Genomic DNA, 17,967 nt, shown 5'->3' on the forward strand with positions numbered 1-17,967 from the left:
ATCCCAAATACAATTCACAGATTCACCAGTGTGAAAAGGCCTCTTTGCCACTCTTAACAAAACGAATTTGACAAGCCTTTCTGTTTTCTGAAGGATCCCAAGTCAAGGGGGTTTGCCAAATCTGACTGTAAAAAAACCTCAGATCAAATATTTGCTACCATACACTCGGTGTGAAACAGTTATTAGTCTGGTTTGTTGTCATACTGATTTTAGATCTAAACCTTCTTTGGCTTCAGTCTGAATACATTTGAATTATCTATTTTTCTAGGTAGGTGAACAAACGCCGTACAGGAAATCATTTCAGGGAAATGAAACCCAACGTTATTCTTGAGTTAGAGATGGACTTCAAGAATTGGACATGATGTTGGTGTTAGCACTGGTAAACACCTTGCAAGTGTGGTATAGTGGTAGTATAGTAGCAGCATAATCTAATCTGGAAAAGCTCCTCCACATGCAGGCAGCTGGGTGACCTTGGGCTAGTCACAGTTCTCTTGGAGCTGTTCTCACAGAGCAGTTTTCTTAGAGCTCTCTCAGGCCCACCTACCTCACAGGGTGAGGAAAGGAAGGATGTTTATAAGCCATCGGGGGACTCCTCTGAGTAATGAAATGCAGGGTATAAAAAAACAGCTAGTCAACAGGAATAACTCTAGATAGGCCTGATGCAGTAAGAGAACAAAGAGATCAGGAAAAATAAATGGGGGGAAGTAGAGAAGCCTAGACAACATTAGAGTGGGGGGTTATTATTATTATTAATAATAATAATAGCTGTTTTGTTGTACCCTCGAAGCAGCTTATAATTGCCTGCCCTTCCTCTCCCCACAACAGACACCCTGTGAGGTAAGTGAGAGAGAGCTGTGACTGGTCGAAGGTCACCCAGCTGCCTGCATGTGGAGGAGTGGGGAATCAAACCTGGCTCTCCAGATCAGAGTCCACCACTTGCCATGCAAAGGCCAGCAATGACAAAGCCACCTCTTTCTTTCCTTGAAAATTCTACGGGGCTGCTATAAGTTAGAAGACCCTTGCCCAGGGGTAGTCAACCTGTGGTCCTCCAGATGCCCATGGACTACAATTCCCATGAGCTCATGGGAATTGTAGTCCATGGACATCTGGAGGACCACAGGCTGACTACCCCTGCCCTTGACAGCACATTACACTCCCACTGAAAAGGGGAAGAGAGACTGATGTCCATCCCTTTGCTATATCCCCCTAGCCTCTGCCCATCCCTGGCTGGAAGCTCACTGTGAGCAGGAGAGATGAAGGAAGGGAACACCTGGCACACGGCATTCCACAAGAAGGACCTCCCAAGACCTTTGCATGCCCAGGTCGAAAAGGCATCTCCTCCAGGCCATAAGCCACAAGGTAGTGGACCACCTGGGCAAGCCCCATCAGCAGCTGCTGGCGCAGTTGTGGCTGAGCCCAGGGCCAGTTTGTCCATGTGGCCCATGCTAAGAAGAGAGTAAAAATGTGACAGATGACAGACCTGCAGATGCATGTAGACAATCTCCTCTGGGGATGTTGATTCATGATCATGCATGCGCCTCAGTGACAACAACTGGTGCTTCTGCACCAGCATGATGTAGCGGTTAGCAGCAGTGGCTGGATTCTAATCAGGAAAACTGGGCTTCATTCCCCTCCAACAGGCACCCTGTGAGGTAGGTGGGACTGAGAGAGCCCTGATATTACTGCTCTGCGAGAACAGCACTATCAGGGCTGTGATGAGGCCAAGGTGACCTAGCTGGCTGCATGTGGAGGAGGAGCGGGGAATCAAACCCAGCTCACCAGATTAGAAGCCACTGCTTTTAACGACTACCCCACACTGCACAAGGGATGGTAGAATCACGACCTTTGCTGCAGGAAGGCACAGGAAACTGAGAATTTACATGATGATGAATATTCAAGCAAAAACATGGATTTCTGTGACTTTCCAATGCACGTGCACCATCATTCCCCTTGCTCCCATATCTGTGCTTAAACTGGGATAACCATGTTCCATGCCCAACCCCCAAAGTATGGCTTTAAGACTCAACAGGTATTCTAACCAAACTCATACTTACTGTAAGTTCAGAGCAAAATGGGTTGTGTTTTTATGACCTGTGAGAAAAAGGGGGACTTGGTTCGGGATGCTACTGGCCTACCAGCGTCTACCAGCATGTCCCAGTGCCTCCTCCCGCATTTGGGGAGGTGGTGGTGGGGTGGGGGGTGTCACTGGAGAGAGACGTTATTGTTGTACTGTAACGAGTCTGATTAACATGCTCCCGACACTTTCCTTTAGTTTTCCGGGCTCCTAGCAACAGCCAACAAAAGCGGCAGGATTGTTCTGGGGCTCTGCAGGGACACGGGCAGCCTTTGATCTGCTACTATTTCACTGGAGACAGAGGCACACAGATAGGCGGAGGAGGCTGCCGACACACAGGCGACAAAGCGGAGCAATACATCAACATCTGGTTCCGCACGGGAGAGGCGCTCAGAAAGCGCAGTCCCGTCCCAGGCTAGGTGAAGGGGATGCTCTGAATCGGCCTCTCCAGCATCCCTCTATTGAGCCAACTCTCACAGGCTGATCTAGTCACTACCAGTCCCCTCTAGCCACAATCATATAGCCTCATCCCTGAGGCAGCCTCTCCTTCAGACAAGAATGAGGGATGGGCGAGCCCTTTTGAATGATGCTCAGGATGGAGCTGAGTCAAGACGCCGTTCCCTAGCTGTGCTTTGAACCACTCGCCTTGAATCCAATGGGCAAGCCAGCATGGTGTAGGGGTTAAGAGCAGCGGCTTCTAATCTGGTGAGCCAGATTTGATTCCCTGCTCCTCCACATGCAGGCAGCTTGGGCTCTTCACAGCCCTGATGGTGTTGTTCTCTCCCTGAGCAGTTCTGTCAGAAGCTCCCTCAGCCTCACCTGCCTCACAGGGTTCTGTTGTGGGGAGAGGAAGGGAAGGGGGTTGTAAGCTGCTTTGATACTCTTTGAGGTAGTAAAAAACAGCTCCTCTTCTTGTGGTGGTGGAAAGTACCACCAAGCAGCCACCAACTTATGGCTACTCAAGAGAGGTTTTCCAGGCAGCAGGCGTTCAGAGGTGGTTTGACATTGCCTGCATCTGCACAGCGACCCTGTTCTTTCCCGGTGCTCTCCCACCCAGTGACTACCGAGGGCTAATCCTGCTTAGCTTCTGAAATCTGGTAAGATCAAGTTTGCCTGGGCTATCCAGGGGCCATTCTGCACCCAAGGGCTAATGCACCTTCAATACACCTTAGAAGTAGACTTTCCTGTTCTGCACAAGCACATTGAAAGTGCATTATCCTCCATGTGCGGAATGAGCTCAGGTCAGGGGAACCACATCCTACTAAGGAAATAGGCTGGAATGGGTTGGAAGAGTTTGGCTCACCTGTTATCAAGAGGCCAGGAGTCTACCAAGTTGGGCTGGATGCCTCCCTGGGGCAGGGAGGATCGGAACTTCAGCCTCACAAAGGAAGGGTTAGGCCAAGCTGATCTTTGCTAGGCAGAGTTCCAGCATGGATAATAATCATGCATTGTACAGCATTTAGGATAGCCAGGCGATTTGAGGATTATCTGGCAGCCAGGCAAGGGATGTTCTGAGGTGGTTGCTCATTTCCTGCCTCTGCCTCGTGATCCGCAGTGTTCCTTAGAGCAGGGGTAGTCAACCTGCGGTCCTCCAGATGTACATGGACTACAATTCCCATGAGCCCCTGCCAGCGTTTGCCACCCCAATCCTTCAAGGTCTCCTGTCCAAATGCTAGCCAAGGTGAGTTGTGCTTAGCAGCCAAGATCTGATAGGATCCGCCTTGCCTGGGCTATCCAGGTCAGGGCGGAAAATACATAATGAAAGCAAAGAACAATCCTGAAAGCTTCCTTCTGGGTTGACTGGGGGAAATAGGAGGAGAGATTCCAGTTCAGAATCCTGTCTGGCAGCCATTTTAAGGAGACAAGAGATCCTGCAGAGATCTCACAGGCCAGGAATACCCATACTGCAATCCTGCAGCCTGCAGTTCACTGGTACTTTTCTGTGGGGTACTCTCTGCTTCTTTTTAGGGGGAATCTTTAAGCACCATGAAGACGGTGAGGAGTAGAGTTACTGCTGCCTTCCGACCTTTTCCCCATTAATGGAATATAATCTTTACGGCAAAAATTGCGCAACAAACAGAACTGGGGGTGTAGCCAATGACAACTGGTGGGTGAGGCTAAAATTGAGCCAAGTCTGATAGGCTCCATTAAGCCGCTCCCCTTTCCTTCTATGATTCAAGCACTGAGAAGGGTTCTAGATTCTTAAAGTTCCCAATTTTGGAGTGGTGCTGGGCAGTGGGCATGTTGTGTAATAAAACAAATCTCCTTTTAAATGTCTCTAAAACAAATCTCCTTTTAAATTTCTCTAGTTTTTAAGTGTGTGTGCACGAAAGCTTATACCCAGAATTAAACCGTGTTGGTCTTAAAACCTGCCACTGGACTTGGACTTTGGCCTGCTGCTTCAGGCCAAAGCAGTTCCCCACCTGGATCTATTTAATCGCTAATTTCTAGGACGATTCCTAACTTTCCAGCCCCAACAGAGGACATACTCATCAGTTGAGCAAAGTTTGAGTCCAGTGGCACCTTTAAGTCCAACAGAGCTTTACAATTAGTTTGAAAGGTGCCACTGGATCCTGCTGCATTAGACCAACGGGGCTGCTCACCTGAATCTATTATTCATCAGTTGTTTAAAAAGAGTCCAAAAGAGGACTGACACCGCGGAAAGAGGAGGCATCCTCTAAAAAGAGGGCGTCGGGTAACCCTGACATAAGCAGGGCCACAATAAAATCAGAGTCTGGCAGCACCTTGAAGACCAACAAAGATTTATTCAGGGCGTGAGCTTCCGAGTGCATGCGCTCTTCCCCAGACTATGCCCATCAGCCAAAAAAATCTTGATCCAGCCTCTGTTGAAACCGTCGAGGCTCCAGCGCAAGCTGCCTTCCCCGGCTGTGGTGGGGTTTGCGGTCTGGCGGTTTTAGCCCCGGCAGCTGTGGCTGGCGTCTGCAGAGGCAGGACACGGCAAGAGCGGAATCGCTCGGCGCCCCAGCGTGGCCCCACAACGACTGCCTCGGACAATGCAATCCGCACGCACCGCCTCATCCGCCACCCGGGAGAGCGGCCGGGCCCCCATCCCAGAGCGAGCCTCGTGTCCCTGCAAGAAGCGCTGCCGGGAGTGCCAGGCGCCCCCCCCCCTTCGATTCGCCCCCTGCCCAGAGCCCGCCGCGGCATCTCCGGGGCCTGCCAGTGCCTCTTGGGCCCGCCTGGCGACTGCTGGATGCGCGCCGAGGCCTCCCTCCTTTGCGCACGAGGTCGGTGACGCGCGGCCAGGGGGGGATCCCGCGGCCTCGGCCCTGACCCCTTGGAGCCCCTCCCAGGCCCGGCTTCCCGCAAGGCCTTCGGGACCGAGGGGGCGTGCCGGGCCCGGGGTTGTGGGAGAAGGAATCCGGGATCCGGCGGCCCAAGCAGTGGGCGAAGGCAGCAACCGGGCCGAGAAAGGCCGAGTGTCGATCCGCGGCCTCGCCTCTCCAGGGCGCCCCGTGGCTTGCCAGCGTTCGTTTGCTTGGCGCCTTTTCTATTTATTTATTTAAATGCAGGTTTTAATGGGAGCGTGAAGGCAGGGCGTCTCCATCCAGTGAGCGCCGCGCAAGCAGATCCTAAACACACGCTTCACGTTCGGACGGAAATCCGCGGCAGCCGATCCTGGGCGTGCCTACTCGAAAGCAAGTCCCGCCGAGTTCTGTGGGGCTTACTCCCGAGTCAGTCTCCCTGGGATTTCAGTCTGGGGCTGATCGCTGCCGAAGCTTTCTTGAGTTGCCTAAAGGCGGCTGAAGCGCTGTTTGTTCCGTCCCCGAAATCCGCTTGCCAGCTTCGGGTCGGACGGAAAGGATCCGTCCCGCGCCCTGCGGGTTCGTCGCGGTGCCGTCCCGTGCGGCTCTGGCGGGGCGCTTCCGAGCAAGGCCGCCTGGGACTGCAGGGGAACGAGTTGGGAGGACCGGCCGGGACAGCGTCGCCTTTCCTGACTTTTCGCGCAAGAGAACAACTGGGGAGGGGGAGAGGCGTCCTGCGTTTCAGCCCCCGCAAAAAGAATCCGGGGGGATAGGCTGCTTTTAGTTTCAATAAGTAGCTACAGATCCCATCCGGTTAGAGTTACGACCGAAGTATATGCATTGTCATCCATATTTATACGACGCCTTTCCACAACGCCTAGCGCGGCTTACAAGATATAAACACGCTAAAAACAAAGCCGCCCCAATTCACACGCACCAAGCGAGAGCTGCCCCCCTGGGGTCCATCTAACCAGCGTTTCCCAGGCGCACTAAGAAGGAAACGGGTCAGGATTTGGCCCAGCGACTACAAAGTCCTTTGGGGAAAAGTCGAAATTCAGCAGGTGCAGCTCCCCCTCGGTGTGGTGCCGAAAGCTGCACCTACTGAATTCCTCCCGCAGCTTTGATCAGTGATCGATCGTCGGGCCGACTTACAAAGGGGTCGCCTTGGGCCCTTCCCCGCCAGCTTTAACGACTTTTAATTGGGTTTCAGAAGCTCAACCCCAAATAGGTGAGCAGGAGAGACGCGGGCGGCTGGAGAAAGGAAAGCAGTGGCGATCCCCTCTCCAACCGAATGTCAACGCGCGCCTCTCCTCCTTCGCGCTCGGGAACCTGCGAGCGATCCACACTCTGCGCCCATGCCCTGCGCTCCTGGATCTGGTTCCTCTACTAGATTCTTCCCAAGCCGGGGAAAGCGATTAGATTTCTAGGTCCCTTGTGCAAATAAAGAAGGAAAAAAGAGAGTCAACTAAGGAAATTTTCTATATAGAAAAAGATGAGGGAAAATAAAACCAGAAATTAATGCAGCTAGAAAGTTTCCCTCTAAATCAAGATAGGACATGTTAACCTCTCCCCAGGGGTCAGAGAGTGTGAATCGTGTGCAGCCCAGTTTCGCGCAGGTTTACTCAGATGTAACTACAGCACATTGTGTTCCGGTTCATTTCTCAGGCTGCCGTTTAACTTTTGGATCCGCAGTCCCCATACATTTTGGTTTTTTAAAAATTTACTAAGTGGTCCCACATATTGGGACTGATTCAGCCTCTCCTCCTCTACCCCATCCGCCAGCATGTGGGCTGTCTTGGAGTGGAGCCCCCCCCACTCAAAGGTAGTGCTGGTCAGTTCTCCAAATCCAGAAATCCTCCATATGGGGGCAAGGATCTCCCCCACCTGTAGGGCCCCTCCCTAAAGTGGACTCCTTCCCCCAAATTCCAACTGACTGTCATTGCTGATCTACCCTCCAAAAAAATTGTTTTGAGCAATTAAACTAGGGATATCGTTGGTTGTCATTAAGTCCACCATAAAACAATGTAGATATTTTGTTTGGAACCCCCCCCTTCCGGGCAAGGGATTGAGACCACGTTCGTATCTCAAGAGTCCTGTGGAGAGGAATGGGGGGAGGTATCCCACTCACAGAATTATCTGTTTTCCTCCCCAGGAATTTGAATAAGAAAGAAGACAGGAAGTGAAGGGAACTAAGGAACCTTCCCCATATCCTTTAATGCAGGAGTAGGCAACCTGTGATTCTACAGATGTCTATGGACTACAATTCCCATGAGCCCCCACCAGCAAATGCTGGCAGGGGCTCATGGGAATTGTAGTCCATGGACATCTGGAGGATTCCCATTCCCATTTTATCCATTTTATTCATTCCCATTTTATCTCCAAAGTCCTCAGAGTTCTCTCTTTCCCCTATTTTTTATCATAACTACCCTGTGAGGTAGGCCAGGCTGAAGTATTCTGACTGGTCTAAGGTCTCCCAGAAATCTCCTGACAAGCAGGGACTTGAACCCTAGTCTCTCTAGTCCTAATCCAACACTTTTGGAGCAGTACTGGGTAGGTCTGCTCAGGACTGCAGCCTTTAACTGCTATGTCCCACATTGACTAGTAAATAAACCCCACGGATTTCCATGGGACTTGATTTCAAGGAGACCAGCCTTGGATTCGGAACCCTCTCCTCTAAGAATATAATGTCTGGGAGGTATAACGGTACACGGACTGAAATAGGGCAGGCCAGGAATGAACTACAAATCAGGAGGGGGCATGGCTCAGTGGAATAGCTGATGCCCAAAGTCCTGGGTTCAAGTCCCAGCATCTCTGGTTTAAAGGAATCTGCTAGTAAGGGGGCGAAAGGGCAAAATCTCAGCTAACTGCTGTCATCAATTGACATTGGCCCATTATTCTCTTAATGTAGACTTTTACATTTTTGTGGTGGCCAATTGTTTCCGGTGCAGGCTGAATACAAGCCAATCCGGATTGCTGTTTTTCCTGTTTGTCTCTAGAACCTGTTAACCATTTTCATTGTGCTGTATGTTGATTGGTTCTCACACTCTTACCTATAATGCTGAAGGGATTATTTCCATTCCATGATTTTGTAACTCCATTTATGCCTGACCTTTCTCCCCAATGGGGATACAAAGTGCCTCCACCTCATTCCCTCTCCTCTTTTGTCCTCACAACTCATGGCTGAGTGGGGATCTGAACCAGCCCCCCCCACCTGAGTCTAGTGCTGCATTCTAACCACTACACCACGCTGCAAGTTTGTTTGTTTTTAATGGGCAGGTCTTGCAATGTGATGTAGTACCGTTCTGTGGTACATAAGCTCTTCAGCACTTTCACACATGCCAAAAGATGCCATTTCAATTTACTTCTGCAACAGTTTGCCAGCTGGTTTTGTCATTTCACACTGCAGAATCCAGGTGCAAGGTCCATTGAAATTGGAGATAAAGCTACTTAGTTAGTGTTTGTGAAAGGGACACCGGCCACCCCAGAGATCTGGGGACATTCTGTTCAACCTCCGACCATTCTTCCCCAAGCTCTTGAAAGGGGGCTGCCAGGAGCATTCGAGATGCCAGTTTGCCAAGAGGAAACCTCTAAGCAAACCCAACTGGCCAACCCTGTCAGTGAAGCTGGTCCTCGCAATATTCTTCAGGGTCTCGGCCCCCAAAACAGCTGCTAGATGCGGGCCAAGGGCGGTTTCACACGTGACGCCTGGGTTGGCCAACAGGGCGCGCCGGGGCCGTTTGCAGCTCTTCGCCAACGTCCTGCGACGCTTGCCTGGATCTGGCCCTTTCGCACTGTTCGCCGTTCCCTCTCGCCTGAGCTCAGCCTCGGGGTTAGCCAGAAGCCCTTGCTGGGGAAAGAGCGGGCAGGGCGGGTCTCCAGAGGGAGGGAGGGCAAAGGCGGCGGCGGCAGGAGCGCGCCAGACCTCCGCCGTCGCCCTCTCGAGGGCCAAGGCGGCCGGGGAGAGGCCAAACCTGCCTCCAGCCAGAACAGGCCGACTTCACTGCCCTCTCCACATGGCCGGGCCTCCTCCGCTTGCTTGGCCTTGGCGCCGCCGGAACGTGTATCTCTCTGCCTGGTCCCTGACCACGGGCGCCTCCGCTTCCCGCCCTTGCGGGAGGGAAACGCCTCCAGGGCTGCGGCGCCCACGATGCGCCCTGTGTGGGCATGGGCGGCTCGCTCGAGGCACTCTGCACAGGCCCAGAGACAGCGGTAGGCCGAGCCCCTTTGTCTCCCGCAGCGCGGCTTCGGGCTGGGCTGGGCTGGGCGTGGGGCGAAGAGGGCCTGAGCGACGCCTCGCCTCGCCTCGCCCCGCCCGGCCGCCCCCGGCGCAAGTGTTTTTCTATTTACCCGTTTAAGCAAAGAGTGCCGCCGTCCCGGGGCGCCCGCCTCAGAGCAGCTTGTAGGTCATGAAAAGGTTGGGGCCCCGTTTGCCACTCCGCATTCTGCTGGTTTCTTAAGCGACACTCGTGGCGAGGCCCCCGCACAAAAGGCGATGATTTAATGAGGAAGAGAAACAAACCGGCTGATTGTTGGCGCTCGCAACTTCCTCCGGAGTCCCCCTGGCAGCCACAAGCTGATCTCTGCGCCTTCAATGCGGCTCGCCTTCGGGAGGAGAGGCCGGCCTGAATAGAGGACAAAGGCGGCCTGTTCTGTTTATTTACCCTCCCTACAAGCTGGGTTAACCTCTCCCCAAACAGCCCGGCTAAACCCGGCCGGCTCCGCAGCCCGCTTGACCCGCTGCACAAGCACCCACTGTCATGCAAACCAGCCCTCCTCCCGGGCCGGGTGGGATCCTCCCCAGCCTCGCCCCCTTCCGCCCCACCGGGAGCCTGGGTCCCGCTCCGGGAAGGGCAGAAGCGGCACTGCTGTGGGAGAGGAGGCCCCTTAGCACCGCACAAGCTCCCCCCCCCAGGTCAGCAAGGGGGTTCTGGACATGATTTAAAGAGGGATCAAGCTTGCCCCCCTTTCCCCAGTTGCTCTCCTCACAGAAAAGGAGCACACAGAAGGTATTGGTTGGAGATCCACCTTGTGTTGAGCGGGAGAAGGTATTGAGATAAAGTCACAGGTGGCAACGGTTGAGCCGTAGGGTCGCCAAGAGTTGGACCCGACTGAACGGCCAGCATCATCATCAAAAGGTGAAAGGAAAAGTGGCATGAAAGAGCCATCCTCCTGACCTTACACATTAGTCTGTATTTGGGCTAGCCTAATAAAGGACATAACCCGAATAACCCAGGCTAGCTCCATCTCGTCAGAGAATCTCAGAAGCTAAGCAGAATTGGTTGCCCTGGATGGGAGACCACCTCCAAATACCTGCTTTGAACCCCTTTTAAGGGTGTGTGTGTGTCACTAAGTCAGCTGTGACTGAATGGCTACGGAGATTATGTGGATTTTGTTGCTCCCTCCCCCCACACCAATGCTGCTGCCTAGAGCTTCTATTAAGGGGCCCTTGCTTATCCTAATTTGACCCATAAACAAACCTTGCTGAATTCTCTAGGATGTGCTGTCCATTAAGTGTGTTCAGGGAGTCATGGACAGGTAGCCTACTCCTGATGCTCTTTAGTTTCCCCTTTGCATTGACAGCGATCATGACAAAAGCAAGAGCAGCTTAGAAAAAGAGAGCTCTGTCAATAGAAAAGCCAACTACAAGGATCGAAATTACATTGGGACACTCATTTTTTATAAAAATGGAGGCATGCCACTGTTGCTTGAGACTTCTTTGCAGAATGCAGGCAATGGCATCAAGCACCTGCAGCAACTGAACTAATCTAAGAGGCTCTCAGCATCTGAAACCACCAGAGCTGGCCTGGGAGTCTGCATTTTTCTTTCCTAATGTCTTGCTTGACTGGCTCTGATCTCTCTTGGAAGCTAAGCATGGTCTGCCTTGGTTACTGTGTTGGATGGGAAACCTCCAAGAAAGTCCAGGGTGGATACACAGAAGAAGGCAGCGGCAAACTGCCTCTGGATATTTCTTGCCTTGAAAAGCCCACAAGGTCACCATGAATTGGCTTTGCTTTGACGGTACTGTGCATACACCCCCCAACTCAAAAGCTTGCACAACATTTTGTGTCATTGTGGTTGGCTCTGATAGCTTTACATGGATTTGGTTCCCTGTTCCCTGTTAGTGCTGGCCAATAGAGCTGTTGGCAATTTTCTAGGCCAAAAACATCAATTCATGCCTGGAAATTTCACCCAACAGCTGGCTGGTGTATGTCAGGAGACAGGAAGCCGGACAATACGGTTTCTTGATCCAATCCAGCAAGCAAGGTCTTTATTAGTTGAGGAGAGGAAAAACTTAGCACAGAGATGCTCTAAACGTAATCCATGGCATCTCCAGGTAAGGAGCAGAAGGACCAGAAGATGCTGAGTGAAAGATACTCTTTCCAGTCAAGAGTAGCCTGGGGTAAACAAACCAGCTGGGTGTAAGGCAGCTTCATAGGGCTTTACAAATTTTCATCAGTTTTCGCGATAAACCTACAGAAGATCACATTCTGGTTGAATGATTCGACAGTCATCATCACCCATAGGTGATGTTGACATAGTTCTGATTCAACTTGTATCAACAACGCTGTGTGGACACAATGGAAAACCAATCTTCTAAAGCAGGGGTAGTCAAACTGCGGCCCTCGAGATGTCCATGGACTACTATTCCTTTGAGCCCCTGCCAGCATTAGCTGGCAGGGGCTCATGGGAATTGTAGTCCATAGACACCTGGAGGGCCGCAGTTTAACTACCCCTGTTCTAAAGGGTGAACATCTTTCCCTCCAAGCCTTGGAGGGAAACAGACCCTGTGAAGTGGTACAAGTGGCTATAGCAGGATTTCCCAACCAGTATACTGTGGTACCATATGGTACTGTAAAGGTCCCTCAAGGGCATTGTGGCATGTAGTTTATCAAAACAGTGGCTGGGGAGAGCCCCCTCTCCCTTGTGCCCTGCCATTTCAAGCTCTGAGTGAAGAGGAAATAAAAAGGATATTTGAAAAAAAAATCTATCCTTATTTGGGTGCTTGACCCACCCCCTCCCAAAGTGGCCAGTGAGGGGCCTGGAGGGGGCAGGAAAGGGAGGGGCCGTGGCCATTTAAACCTTTGCGGACCAAGGCTCCTCTCACTTCTGGAGGTGGTAGAAGAGAGGCGTGGCCAAACGACATCACTTCCTAGTACCTTGAAACCTGAAAAATATTTCTGTGATACCTCCGTGGTCAAACAGTTGAGAAAGGCTGAGCTATAATATCTATTTGACAGGCATGTTTAGACCCCGTATTTAAGATAACATCTGGATTTCTCAAAGCCTGGTGAGCAAAGCAGCCTGCAGGCCTGAGATTTAAATAAGCCCATGACTCCTTGCCTCATGTGAGCAGCAATGTGGAGCAAAGGACTGAATGGCAGCAGTAGTGCAAACGACTTTCACATATAAGCGGTTCGTAAAACGGATTGCAGATGCTTGTGGTTACAAAGTAACCCTACAGGGCTGTGGTGTTTGTGAATCACATTACAAACGGTGTGGTTTTGGAACTTTAGAAAGTTGACAAAATGTATCGATTTCAATGCATGTTTAGGGGGAAAAACAGTATTCAGTGCTGAAATGGGCGTGCATGGAGTTACCGTGATCAGCAACTCCTGGAAAGTAATGTTTAGAGATGACTCTAATTCCTCCCTGATTAGCAGTACAAAAGGTTGGCTGAAGACTTCTTAAGGGGTGACTAATCCACATTAAGTGGTGTTGAGTTTGCGCTCTAAGAGCATGAATGGTGAATCTAATCCATTAGCGGCTGTCAGGTCAGAACCAAGGGGTGGTGGTTGTTTTGGATTAATTAATGGAGAACAAAAGGCAAATACACTCGAAGATTTAAGGGGGTTCGGGTGGGAAGGGTGGGTTCAGTCTAGAGGCCTAGGGCTTCAAGAGCCTCATGAAAAACATGATTTCACCTGGTCTGATCAACTGTACCTACCAAGGGTCTTCTAGGCACCTCTAAAAGGTGAAAAACATCCTTTGCATTTGGTGGTTCTGTTTCCGACGAACACTCACCAGGTCAAAAATAATTCAGATTTCTACACCCATTTATTGATGGTCCCATTTCTCAAACAGATATGACACAGCAGCAACCACGCCCTCCCCCACCGAAAGCACACTCACAAGATTTGATGATATGAGAAAACCACAACTCCCCCACATTGTGAACTTGCCCCTCGGCTCCGGTTGAGAAGGGGGAGGGGTTATATCTTACCACCACAAGGACTCCTCCCTGCAAGTGAATTAGGAAATATATGGCAAATTGCAGGACATGTAAATAGGGTTCTGCTGAAGTGTGAACTGTTGCATTCCCCCCCCTTATCCTCCAAGTATTATATAATTCTTCTTTAAACAGTTCCCGGAGCCCTCCTAGGGGGAAGGTTCATTTAGCAGATCATTTTTTCTTGATGGCTGTGGCAAGCGTAACAATGTTCCTGGCCTGCTTCAGTAACGGCATGTCTATCATACTGCCACGGAAAGTGAAGGCACCCTGCAAAAAAAAAAAAAAACAGAGAATATCAACTTCTTGAAAAGGGGACCTTGGGAAAGGAAAATTGCAGGCTTGGCTTGGTTTTAATACTTTGCTACAAGACAAGAATCATTAGATCCCACATGAATCAAACTGAGTCTTCTTGTACGGGCTTTAGAAAGAGCCAAAAGGCACAACAATACAAGTCAGATGTAAGGGAAAGGGGGGGGGGGACAACAACAAAAGCTGCGTGAGTGTGAAAGAGAGACAAAAACCACCCTGCATAGAAAAAGACTGTATATTTAACTCCTAGCCTGAAACCAGACAGAGCTAGAAATGACCCACAAGCTGAGACACATTAGCTGGGGGGGGGGAGCAGGGGAGGGGGGAAAGAGGAGGCAGCAGATTCATTCTGCCCTTTGTTTGAAAGAAAGGCGGGGACTGAGCAAACAGCACAGCATTGGGCCCTTGTGACTAGGACAAGGAGCATTTCCTCCATACTCCCCAGGAGAAAGAGAGCCGAGATGGGTGAACGGGAATGGCAGCTTGCAATTAGAGGAGATGATTTCTAGCTCACGGCTAGGGCCAAGTTAGAGTAGCAATTGCTTTCCCTCCTGAGACAAAGCACCTGTACTTACCACTTGTCAAAGTGCTGTTTAAGAGTACAATAGTGCTATCCACGGGGAATGTTTTCCTCAACAGCAGACCTCAGAAGTAGCTAGAGCCAAGGCAGGGCGGAATTAGCCCATTAAATCAATTAAAAATATGTCCGAGATGGAGATCTGACAGTGAGGGGCTCCTGGGTGGAGTTCCAGGGACAAGAACTTGACTGGTGTCACAGGTAACTTGATGGATCTATGGGACGAAGCTTTAGTCCAGTGGCACCTTTAAGACCAACAACGTTTCATTCAAGCTTTTGTGTACTTATATACAACTGTTGGTCTTAGAAGTGCCACTGGACTAAAAAATTGTTCTGCTGCTTCGGACCAACAGGGCTACTAACTCCCTGAATCTATCTGGGATCAATATTATGGATAAATCTTAATAATGGGAATAGACTATTGGGAATGTGTGCAAGTTCTGATGGCCAGTCCTAAGCCATTTTAGGCCCTTCTGTTGAAGTCGATGGACTTAGAAAGGTATAAGTCTGTTTAAGATTCCACAGTTAGGTACCTGTTCAAAATGCCAGACTGGCTCTCAACTGGGTTAATTCTTCCACCACTCCCCAACATAATTAACGGCTGGCCACCATTTCATTTATGGACATCTTTGATCTTGTAAATGGTTGGAACTAAATCCCTATTTTGGGTCCATGTGACGGGCACAGGTCATCAAACTGTGGTTCAGTCCTCTTGTGCGATGGGTTACTGTGTTATGATGATTTATATCTGCCCTCTCCTTCCTCAGTTTTTCCACAGGTGGAAAATGAGCAAATTCTGTTTTTATGAATGTTACTGCACAGTTGTGAATAGGATTTCTATAATCCACAGCAGAGAAGAACATGCAGGTTCCACAGATCACAGATTTTTCATGAGTGGGTGGATGCAGCCAAAGAAGTATAATGGGCTTCCAAGGAATGAATGCTGAAGAAATACTGTGCCCCTAGACACAGCACTCTTGGTCACGGAGGGATATAGTATCCTGTAATGATCAGTACAATCTAGCAACAGTATTTCAGTATTTCATGCAAAATGTGTTGAAATGTATTTAATTTATTCTAATTATATATTTTTTTCTTGTAATAATTTATTGGCATTTAAATTGAGATATTTCTGGGCTCTTATATCATTTGTCTTTTAAAATATCAGTAATTAAATATTAAGAGCCTCTTGTGGCGCAGAGTGGTAAGGCAGGATATATGCAGTCTGAAGCTCTGCCCATGAGGCTGGCAGTTCGATCCCAGCAGCCGGCTCAAGGTTGACTCAGCCTTCCATCCTTCCGAGGTCAGTAAAATGAGTACCCAGCTTGCTGGGGGATAAATGGTAATGACTGGGGAAGGCACTGGCAAACCACCCTGTATTGAGTCTGCCATGAAAATGCTAGAGGGCGTCACCCCAAGGGTCAGACATGACCTGGTGCTTGCACAGGGGATAGCTTTACCTTTACCTTTACTTAAATATTATACACAGAAGAAAAGACAATCTGTGGAATTAGCAAATTGAACACATTTTCATATGTTTTGTGGGTCCAGTGCTCCAGATGAACATAAATCAGTTTCCACTGGCTTACAAGCATTCTGATGCAGCCTTTTTATTTATTAAATATTTGAGTATTTCAAAATAGCAACAGATAATTGGTCAGGTTACCAGCTGTCAGGATCTAAGAATCTAATCGCATCTTTTTGCTTCCCTGCAGATTACCCCCTATAATCACTGAAATATGCAAGGCACAGATTGAAGAAATGCTTGAACAATTCAATTTAGCAAATCCAGAAATTTCAGACAAGAGTAATTATGTTGTATAGCTATGTAATATGTTCCTCCCATGTGATCTCATCACTTGCTTTATTACTAGAGCTGTAACCGCCTCATTAAGATAACATAAAGATAGGCCCTTAGACCAGAGGGATTCAAGTTATTTCATTTTCAAGAACCCTTCCTACATATGTTCTAGGGAACCATATGTTGTAAAAGATTATGGGCATACAGTCAATTCATGCTGTACATTACCTGGGAAAGTAGGGACAGAGGTTCATGTTGAGTGAACTGAGTGTCCTCTCTAGAACAGGGGTAGTCAACCTGTGGTCCTCCAGATGTCCATGGACTACAATTCCCATGAGCCCCTGCCACCACAACATTTTGATTGAGGGAAGTCATGTTTGCAATCAGTTCCACCTGATATCCACAACCTGATAAACCCCAACAAGAGGGCCATGGGATTTGACTTGCCACATAAAATATGAAAGATGGCTAACAGAATATGAACAGGATTTGGCAGTTGTGCAGATCTGTTGTTTAACTGGTGCAAATACTAGATCCCGAATGTGGTTGTGGTGCAGCTTGAAAAACACATTTCCATTGTGCTTCCCAGGGAGATGTGATGGGGCTCTGTGTATTTTCCCAGCTGTGATTGAGTGGATTGAAAATTTACATATTAGTGTTTAGAGGGATTGCCCAATCTGTCTGCATAACTGTTGCACCTTCTTGGCTACTTATTTTATATGTACATACTGAAGAAATTACCATTTTAGAAGGTAGCCATGTTCTGGAGTAGAATAGCTAGGGACCAACAAGATTTTGGGAGACTGAACTTTTAATAGTCAAAGGTCCCTTAATCAGATACTTTATACATTGTATAGATACAAAGAGAATTTTGACTCTCAGAATTTCATCCCCCCCCCCCAATATCTTTGGTCTCTGGACTCAAATCTAGCTGTTACCTGTGTGAGCCATCCTGACAGGCATTAAAACCGATAAAAAATTCCCAAATCTTGTTCTTACTTTGAAGGGGGGATAATATTGTTGGGATCTAGGAATTTATGCTCATCTGTTTCTAGTATGTAATATCTGGAAATAAAAGAAGAGACATTCTCTCCTGTATCCTGACTTTCCCTTTCTCTTATAGTGGAATAAAGCTCATGGTCTATTAAGTTTTATATATATATATATATATATATATATATATATATATATATATATATATATATATATATATATATATATATATATAATTAATAATTCCTGGCAAATAGATGGGGAAGAAATGGAGGTAGTGACAGATTTTATTTTCCTGGGCTCCAAGATCACTGCAGATGGGGACTGTAGCAAAGAAATTAAAAGACGCTTGCTCCTGGGGAGGAAAGCTATGGCAAATCTAGACAGCATCCTAAAAAGCAGAGACATCACCCTGCCAACAAAAGTGCGTTTAGTCAAGGCTATGGTCTTCCCAGTTGCAATGTATGGCTGCGAAAGTTGGACCATAAGGAAGGCCGAGCGTCAAAGAATTGAGGCTTTTGAACTCTGGTGCTGGAGAAGACTCTTGCGAGTCCCTTGGACTGCAAGGCGAACAAACCGGTCAGTCCTAGAGGAGATCAACCCTGACTGCTCTTTAGAAGGCCAGATCCTGAAGATGAAACTCAAATACTTTGGCCACCTCATGAGAAGGAAGGACTCCCTGGAGAAGAGCCTAATGCTGGGAGCGATTGAGGGCAA

General features: G+C 49.1%; 1 protein-coding gene and 1 long non-coding RNA gene across 5 annotated transcripts in view; one reads left to right on the forward strand and one right to left on the reverse strand.

The window, feature by feature from the left end:
- LOC143840364 (uncharacterized) overlaps nt 1–17,967 on the forward strand; it is a 93,007-nt gene that overhangs the window by 30,642 nt on the left and 44,398 nt on the right. The gene's annotated exons all lie outside the window — the stretch shown is intronic.
- The window catches only part of CLYBL (citramalyl-CoA lyase), a 216,183-nt gene continuing 211,592 nt past the window's right edge, over nt 13,377–17,967 (reverse strand). For both annotated transcript variants that reach the window (XM_077343818.1, XM_077343819.1), the window contains exon 8: nt 13,377–13,837. In XM_077343818.1, the coding sequence (XP_077199933.1) occupies nt 13,742–13,837 (96 nt within the window). In that variant the 3' untranslated portion in view covers nt 13,377–13,741. The remainder of the gene's footprint in view (nt 13,838–17,967) is intronic.

This window comes from Paroedura picta, chromosome 6 (genome assembly GCF_049243985.1).
Source record: "Paroedura picta isolate Pp20150507F chromosome 6, Ppicta_v3.0, whole genome shotgun sequence".
Lineage (NCBI taxonomy): Eukaryota > Metazoa > Chordata > Lepidosauria > Squamata > Gekkonidae > Paroedura > Paroedura picta.